This window comes from Aphidius gifuensis, linkage group LG2, assembly GCF_014905175.1.
Source record: "Aphidius gifuensis isolate YNYX2018 linkage group LG2, ASM1490517v1, whole genome shotgun sequence".
NCBI classification, from domain to species: Eukaryota; Metazoa; Arthropoda; class Insecta; order Hymenoptera; family Braconidae; genus Aphidius; species Aphidius gifuensis.
The window spans coordinates 23,016,953-23,026,389 of NC_057789.1; the positions used below are offsets into that span (position 1 = coordinate 23,016,953).

Consider the following 9,437-nt stretch of genomic DNA (forward strand, 5'->3'; position numbering starts at 1 on the left):
CCAGGATGAAGAATCAATGAATATCAACCACAATGGAATCATGAAAAAATCCATCACCATCCCCAAGTGGAAAAAAGTTGATAGCTCAAAGGTAATAATTAAAATTAGATTATTTTTATTTCTTACATTGAATATAATATTTCAGTTTTAATATTTGACATTTCTCATATATAGAAAGAATTAATATCTGGAAAAGGTGTGTGGATAAGTATTTCTGGGTTAGAAGAGTACGAAGAAGTATCAAAAAATGATCCAGCCAGACTTGTTCGATTAATTTTGAAAGATCTTATTGGAACAAACACATTAAAAAATTTATCAGCTCTTGGTACCCGTAATCGACCTGGAATTGATAATGACGTCCGAGAAACTCTACAAAGTAAGTATATTTAAGGAATAATTTTTTTAAGATATAAAATGAAAATCTAATGAAAAAAATTTTTTTTTTAGAATACATTCAACAAAAGTTTTTCCCAGGAAAAAAACCATGGCCTCAATTTAATGAAACAATAAATCAAATGTGTCAAAATATTAGATCCGATCACAAAAAAACAACTAAAAGACCTAATCAGAACCAGAAAGAATCAACTTCAAGTGAAGTTGAAATTGATAATAAAGAGTCAAATGATAACAAAACAATTAGTTCTCTTAAGAAGGCTTCATCTCATTCAACACCTCTGATCACTTTAGTACGAAGAATATCCAATGGTTACGCTGCCCATCTGCCAACGTTCTCGAGGTCTGGAGGTCAATCGACTACAAAATTCAATCCAAGCAAGAGTGTAAATTCATCAATATCAAATAAACCTGTTGTTATAAATACAAAGCAAAGTACCAATTCTGGACCACTTGAAGTTTCAACATCAGTTATAAGTCCATTTAAGACTCAACCAGTTATAAATTCATCAATATCAAATAAACCTGTTGATATAAATACAAAGCAAAGTACCAATTCTGGACCACTTGAAGTTTCAACATCAGTTATAAGTCCATTTGAGACCGCGGTTTTTTTTTTTCTATCTTCAATATTTTTTGAGGAAAAAATACAATAAACATGAAAATTTTCTTTTGAATAATGTTATTATTAATAAACCGTAAAATTCTCTAAAAAACCATAATTTCATTATATCTGAGGAATTAAGACACCCATGGCCCTAGCCGGAGTATTGAAAATTTTTAATTTTCAACGAGTAACGTGGGCCACACGCTCCAACAAACGTTACCATATTTTTTTGAAGTGAAACTTCTTTACGGAGGGTAGCAAAAAAATTCGAGGCCCTGCTAGCGTTACGCGCTCTAAACATACTCTGGCGTTTACTCTCGCGTTTACTCTCTCGTATACTCTCTTGTAGACGTTCTCTCATTTCTGCTATACTCTGCTATACGCTCGGTCGCAAGCGGATAAAGAGAGGAGAATTACATAGAGAGAAGGGAAGCCGGCAAGCATTATACATGCACTATATATAGCGTATAAACTTGGAGCGTCAGCTGCTATGTGTGTATGCGTGTGCGACTTTTTGTTTGTTTATTTATTTAAATATTATTAAACAGTTCAACTGAGTTTAATACTTAAATAATTGATTTTTAAAAAAAATTCATTTGAACGTATCAAGCAATAGTTATCTCGCGGGTTTAAAGAATCATTATTATAATAACAATAAAATTATTATAAATATATATAAATGATAATTATAACAACAATAATTTTGATAATATTACCAATTATTCACAATAGTATTGATATCAATAATAATATCTATAATAATAATATTTTGAATATCAATACTAATAATTATCAATATTTATATATGAATGTTATTGTCAATATTATTATTCATATAATTAATATCACTGATAGTATCAATTATATCGTCGCATTAAAGAATGAAGGGCGTAAGTGCCAAAAACGTCAATTTTAAAGGAAAAGGAAAAGGGCGTAAGTGCAAATTTATAAATTTTCGGGTTTTTCATCTAATTTTAATACTTAAAAAAGCGAAAATGGGCGTAACAACCTTTGATAAAGGATAAAGCGTATGTCAAGGATTTACGCCTTTCGTTATCAAAATAATTTTGATAAAGATGAAGGGCATACTTTCAATTTTATTTGAAATTCATTTAATGGCAGGATTTTTTAAATTATTGATTGTTTACTGATAATTATACATAATTTATTATCAATAAGAAAAACATAAAAATAATTACAAATCTTCATCTTTTATTAAAAATGATTTTGAGAATGGAAGAAAGGCGTAAGTCCCTGAACATACGCACTTTTTTTTTTCTTTAAGCCTTAAAATTGGATGCAAAGCCCGAAAATTTATAAATTCGCACTCACGCCCTTTTTCTTTTAGAAAAAAAAAAATTCCTAAAAATGGCACTTACGCCCTTTTTCCATTAATGTGACGATATAAATAATAAAGTTTATAATAATAATATTCGAAATATAAATACTAATAATTATTATTAACTAATAATATTTATATTTGAATATTATTGTCAGTATTAATATTATTATTATTATTATTATTATTATTATTAATATTCAGCGTGACATTACTCTGAAAGAAGTTTCACTTCCCCCGCGCGTACTCGCAACACGCTAATTTTTTTTTTTTTTTATTATTTAATGCTACATTATAAAACGTGTTGCTACACGGTGGAAAAAAAACGACAAATATTGTTGAGAAAACAGGACAAAAATTGTCGTGCCGCACAACAAAGTAGAGGCGAAGTTGAAACTCTATAATATTTGTTCTGCCGGTAGTACAGTTTTTGTTCATCTGGCAGAGTAATAATTACAGTGCTGTTTAACAAAATTTGTCATGCTCCAAACAAAAATTAATAGACATACAACAAAATTTGTTATGCTCCAAACAAAAACTGTTGAACATACAACAATTTTTGTATTTAGTTTAATAATTTTTATTATTCCACATAACAAAAATTCTAAAACCATATTAAATTTTTTTTTTTTTCAAAATTACGAAATAAATTTTCATTATGATAATTAAAAAGAAGAAGGAAAACAATTAAGGAACAAATTAATTCAAATTAATGCTTTGATTTATTTTTCATATTCATAATTATTAAAGATTAAAATAAAAAATCTCTGCATTAAAATGACAGATGCAGGTTATGTTTGTCATTTTCATATAATTTCATACTTTATTGTTGATGTGATTTGTTAAATATCAAGTTTGGTTATTTATCTAGTTGTAAAATATTTTAGTTTATAATTCAATGATTAAAATGTTATTAAAACTTGACATCTTGGGATTAATTAATTTATTTTCAAAACGTCAGTCACACCAAAGCTGATCTCAACTTAGACTGACTTAGAAAATTCCACACAATGTCATGTAGATATACTGAGGCACACGAACAAGACCGAGTCTTACCGATAACACCCGAAAATCAAATTGTTGTGCAGCACTGTAATATTTGCCTTGAAATTTTATTGAGCAGCCGAACAAATATTATTAAGCAACACAACAAATATTATTGGATGGTAAAAATTGTTGTGCAGCTAAATAAAATTTGTTCAACGATACAATAAAATTTGTTGTAGCACAATGTTACGTACCAAGTTGAAAAATAAAAATTTAACTATGAAATAACAAGAAAAAGAAAGAATATGTAAAATCAAAATTAAATAACCAAATAATCATAGAATAATTAAAATAAATCAACTTGGTATTTCACGTTAAAATTAAAAATCCTCTTATTTTGTTATTCCTACAGGGTAACTTAGAAATGTGTATGATTGTAGATGTACCTTGATGTAAGAATAATCCAGAAACAATTGTTGAGAGCGTGTCAATCTGATGGTCATACTGTTGATGTTTGTAGTCTCGAATAATCCAAACGGTAAAATAAACTCGAAGCACAGAAAACAACACCCCGGAGAAATGTCACAGTCAATAATTTTTATATAGAATTAGGAAGGTTAAATAACACAGGAAATAATAATTTATCACCAGTTAATTAGTTTAAATTCACTCGAAAAATGTTATTTATTTAAAACGTAAAATTCAATTGATTTTTATTTTATTACATCAAGATGTAATTGATTTAATTTTAATTTTTAATTTTAAATTTTCATTTAGTTTCAATGATTTGAATAGAACGAAAGTTGTCATAAAAGAGTGACGCTCCTTAATATTAAAATAAAATTATTACCATAAAAATTTAATTATTAGGTAGGGATGAAAAGTGGTACCATAGTTGAACCAATCGGATTCAATGGTTCCCATAGTAGTCAGCATATTCAATTTGTTTAAACAATTTAATAAATAATAATCTAGCAACTTCAACGGATGTGGCGTCTCGCGTTGCAGAGGTGACTTTGAAAACTGCTTACCAAAATTTATATAAAAAAAAAGAAAAAAATAATTTGTTTTATAAAAACGCAAAATTTGAATTTAATTCCGTGTGAAAAAAAAAAATAAAAAAAAATAAAAAAAGAAAATTTTTATTGCTTGATCAGCATCCGTTGAATTTAATAAATTATTATTTATTATCGATTATTAATTATTATTTATACCAAGACGTAACAACAACAAATTTTGTTTAACGATAGAACAATTTTTGTTGCAGCACAACAAAAAGCGACAGGATAGGATTTCGCCTCTAGTTTGTTGTGCTCTCACAACAATTTTTGTGGTTTTTTTTTCTCAGTGTACAAGAGTGCGTTACTATTATTTTCTCCAGAAAATTTTAGGATATATCCTGGACATATCTTGGATATATACTGAATACGCCATTTGGATATATCCAGGATATATATTTTTTCGTGGGGGTAAATTTGTTCAACAAATATATACGCATACAAATATATTTTGTATGAACGTTATGTTTAAAAATAAAAAAAAGAATAAGTAACTTGACGGTATTAAATGAAAATGTACTACATATTTGTTTAATTGCAATAATAAATAAAAACACTGGTCTTGTGTATTATCTGTATTATCATGTTTAATTTTGTTAAGTTGAAATTTAAGGAAAAAATAGACGCCGAAAACAAATCTGTTTATGAAATTAAAAATTAAGTGGAGGTACTTTTTCTAAAAGTACGTTCCTCCCACTCCATGAGGTACTTTTCTAAAGTCTCTTGTGGTAATCTGAAGCCAACTTTTATATTTTTAGTATTGAAATAATGCGGGAATCATTCATTATATATATATCAATGTATCGCCGAATATCGCACATTCCATTTTTTCAATAATTATATATAAATAGATATCAAAGAGCTTTCAAAAATTGCACAGACTGAGAACACATCAGAGATCTAAGAGATTAATTGAAAGATCAAACGAGGCCGCCGAAGGCGGCCGAAGTTCGATCGTAATTATACGAGTGCCTCGTTCGAGATGATTACAGTGTAATTGCCTACTGACCGCTAGAGTCCGCCACTTTTTAGATACCAAAAGCAAAATCTATATATCGATATATCGACCTATATGTCTACATTACTCCCTGACTTCATTTAGTTAAGAGCCCAAGTATCAAAACAGATGATTACTGGGTAGGGAAAAATTTTAATAATTTATAATTAATTAATAATTAATTATGGGAGGGCTGTAATCATCTCGAACGAGGCACTCGTATAATTACGATCGAACTTCGGCCGCCTTCGGCGGCCTCGTTTGATCTTTCAATTATACTTCATGCCTCGTTCTCGAGATTACAATGTAGATCTTTAGAGTTACTTTTGATACTTTTTTATCAAATAATTTATTTATATTTGATCTAAAATTACAGTTTTTGCAAAGTTATTATTATTTACAGTAATCGGTCGGTTATAAAATCTTGCAAATACACTTGAGTCTTTTGACCAACCTGCTGAATTTCTAATAGTGTCATAATCTAGTCCTTTTTTAAATGCAAATGATGTTGATGCATGTCTTGTACTGTGGGCAGTATACTTGTCATCAATGCCACATTCGACTAATATTTCTTTTATCCATCTGCTGAGTGTTTGTGATGAAGCTTCACCATGTGGTTTGACATATGATAAAAATAATTGCCCTGATTTATTTTTTCTTATTGTTTCTGTTACATTAATATACTCTTGCAGTGTTAGTGCAACACATAAACCTGGTTTTTCCTTGAACCAAGGAAACTCCAGGAATGGATTAAATGTACCAGGTCTTGATGTCTTAGTGATGTCTTCTATTTTTATTTCTACTGTAGATGATTTGAACTTGATGCAACTCAATTTAATTAGTGCTAAAGATTGAACTCTAAAACCTGAACCTAATGCTAACAACATTTTTTGTTAATTCTTTCAAGCTTAGTTTTCCTAAAGGCATCCACTTATCTATCACATCTAAAACCTGTTGTACGTTCCATGTACTGTTGTACTTTGGTCTTATTGGTTTTATACGAAAAACCCTCTTAAAAAATCTATTTAACATAGCACATTCTGATAGACTTTCCTTGCTAATTAATGATATTGCAGCTCTTAAAGTGTTCAAGGTACCATAAGAAGCTCCTGCTTTTAGTCTGTCTGCTAAAAATTCAAGTACCACCCTGGCCTCAGCTTGATAAGGATTGTACCTTCCTAATAATTATAACAACAAGTTTTAATTAATTTCTGTATTTATTTTAATAATTAAACATATAGTTATTTATTATAAATGATACATTTACTTTCTTGACAATATGACCACCATACTTTAAGTGCTGACTGATATTGTTTAATTGTTGAATCAGCCAATGAAGCCAATAAGACTTTGGCTACTTCGTCTGATGATCCTTTTAATTTAAAGGACCTGGTGATAATATCCCTGCAATCAGTGAAAGGCTCGAGGCCATTGGATGTTGTATTTTCCTGCAAGGAGATAAAAGAAGGTCATTAGCTGGGTTGAATATGATTGGTTTTCCTTTTAACATTTGTTTAAATACTGGAAACCACGGTTGAGTGGTCCAATATGGTACCACAATAACACCACTGGATCCCTCTTCCCTGATCTTTTTCATGATTCTTGGGATGAGTGCAAATGGTGGAAAAGCATACCAGAAATATTTTTCCCAGTTCATGGTAAATGCATTAATAACTAATGCCTCTGGGTCTCTTTGCCAGGAACAAAATTTATTGCACTTTTTGTTACATCTGGTGGCAAATAAATCTATTTCTGGTTTACCAAATTTATCAACAATTGTTTTATAATTTTTATCATTTAACTCCCACTCAGTGTCAAGATTTGTTATTCTTGATTCGGTATCTGCTTCTGTATTTTCTTTTGAAGGAATATACTCAGCAAATACCCATATTTTTCTTGATTCACACCAGTCCCAAAGCTCTTTGGTGATTTTATTTAAATGTGGAAAACGAATTCCACCCATTTTGTTGACATAAGCTATGCAGTGGTATTGTCAATACGTAACAATATCTGACAAGACCTTTCATCAGATGCAAAGCATTTAAGAGCCAAGAAAGCTGCCAAAATCTCTAAATGATTTATGTGGAGCTTGCTTTCTTCTGGGCCCCAAAAACCATGTGCTCTCTCGTCTTGACAGAAAGCACCCCAACCTGTTAATGATCCATCTGAGAAGATCTCTTTTTTATATTGATAAGAGCGAATTGGGCTGTTATATCTTATAATACGTTCTTCCCACCAACTCAAGTCCTCTTGGACATTATATGGTAATTTTATTGTTTTTTCATAATTACCAAAATTATTTTCCAGAGCTGAATATTTAAGTCTCTCTAGAAGTTTATAATTCATCCAACCATATTCGACAGCTGGGCAAGCTGCTACCAGTGTTCCTACCAGTTGAGCCAGCTCTCTGATTTTACATTTATCTTTTCTTTTAAAATCTTTAATTAATTTTCGTAATTTAATTCTTTTTTCTTCTGGTAATTCAACTTGCCAAGCTCTCGAATTTATGATGAAACCTAGAAATTTACAACTTGTGCTGGGTATATAATTACTTTTCTTTTCATTTATAATAAACCCAAGTAATGTTAACAATTCTATTGTTTTGTTCAGGTTATGTTGACACTGATCTGGGGATTCTCCCGGTAATAGAATGTCATCCAGGTATGCTACTGATTTGAGGCCTCTATTCCTTAAATAAGCCATAACTGGTCTTAGCACTTTTGTAAATACCAAAGGGCTGGCATTCATGCCAAATGGTAGTGCTGTAAACTGATACAATTGGTTATTAAAACAAAAACGTAAATATTTTTTATCTTTCTTATTTATTGGTATTAATAAGTATGCATCCTTAAGATCCAGGTTACACATGTACTCATGTGGTCTCAAGATGTTTATAACTGTTCTTACATCCTCCAGCTTAAAATGCTCAGTGGCAATAAATTTATTTAGCTTTTTGAGATTGAGAATGAACCTGTATGTTCCATCAGATTTCTGTACCAAGAAATAAGAAGATAAAAATTGTCCATCAGTTATTTTACATTTTTCAATTGCTCCAATATCTTCCAGTCTATTAATAGCATTATGTAATTCAGTTGTTTCGCTATTTATAAAATTTGTGACGTCTGGTGTACTTTGCTGTATCACCTCAGTAAAAAAAGGGATTTTAAACCCACCAACTGCACTTAAAACATATTCATCCGTGGTGATTTCTCGCCACCTGTTGATAAATTGTTTTAATCTGCCACCAATTTTTACTTTTAATTCCGACGGTGATGTTGACTGCGAGACTTGAATCTTGTTGACTGTGTTGATGACTTCTGTGCTGGTTGGCTCTTTGATTTTGTTGAGACGAATGCTCGTGAATTTTGTTTCTTGTAGTTCGACTGGTTCGTCTCTTTCTTGCCTGTCGAACTTCTCGAGTTTAAAGAACCAGACCTGACCTGATTTTTCTTCTCTTCATCTTGAGGTTTTAGCTCGAGTGCAACACTTTCTACAGCTTTAAGGTCCTTGACTCTCTCACCTAATTTGTCTCCAAAAAGCCATTCACCTGTCACAGATTCATTAAGCAAATTCTGTGTCTTTTTCTCATAACCAGGCGTAATAAAAGCTTTACGTGCTGTACTAGTTGCATGAAATAACTCTGCCAATATCTGGGTTGCACCCACCATGTTAACTCTGATATCTAGTGAATCTTTTTCTCCATTAAGTAACAGAGTCAAAGCTGATGCTGTTGCTCCCAAGGCAGAACCGATTAATTGCTGCATGTCTCTAAAATGGTTGTCTCTTTTTCTTGGAGTTTTACAGCAATTTCTTGATTCAGTTTAGGTGCTGTTAGTGAGAGGTCACCCTCTTTTGGAAATTTGGCCAAGAAATTTTCCTTGAACTTTTCACCAATTCCATTTTTAATCCAGCTAGGAACACGTGACACCAGATCAGCATGTACCTTGAGTGTATTAACATCTTTGGGTACTGGATCATCACCTAATAACTGCTGTGTCTCTTCATCAATTTCAACAGACACCTTCTGCTGCTCATCAGTTCCATCATCAGGTTGAT

The 9,437-nt window shown here is 30.9% G+C and overlaps 1 protein-coding gene across 1 annotated transcript; it reads right to left on the bottom strand.

The window, feature by feature from the left end:
* Positions 1–5,734: 5,734 nt before the first annotated feature.
* Positions 5,735–9,049, bottom strand: LOC122850548. The gene is made up of 6 exons (XM_044149678.1): positions 8,822–9,049; positions 8,420–8,516; positions 6,937–7,358; positions 6,649–6,829; positions 6,353–6,559; positions 5,735–6,246 (listed from the first exon to the last, which is right to left on the bottom strand). Exons 1-6 carry the CDS (start codon positions 9,047–9,049, stop codon positions 5,735–5,737), a joined length of 1,647 nt encoding a protein of 548 aa, XP_044005613.1.
* Between the last annotated feature and the right edge of the window lie 388 nt (positions 9,050–9,437).

Excerpts from the sequence above, each read along its gene's own strand:
- LOC122850548 (XM_044149678.1), bottom strand. The coding sequence starts at position 9,049 with ATGGTGGGTGCAACCCAGATATTGGCAGAGTTATTTCATGCAACTAGT. Across the intron at positions 6,830-6,936 it reads GATCCAGTGGTGTTATTGTG|GAAAATACAACATCCAATGG; the intron begins GTACCATATTGG and ends ATCTCCTTGCAG. Across the intron at positions 6,247-6,352 it reads AATAAGACCAAAGTACAACA|GTTTTAGAGTTCAATCTTTA; the intron begins GTACATGGAACG and ends CATTAGGTTCAG.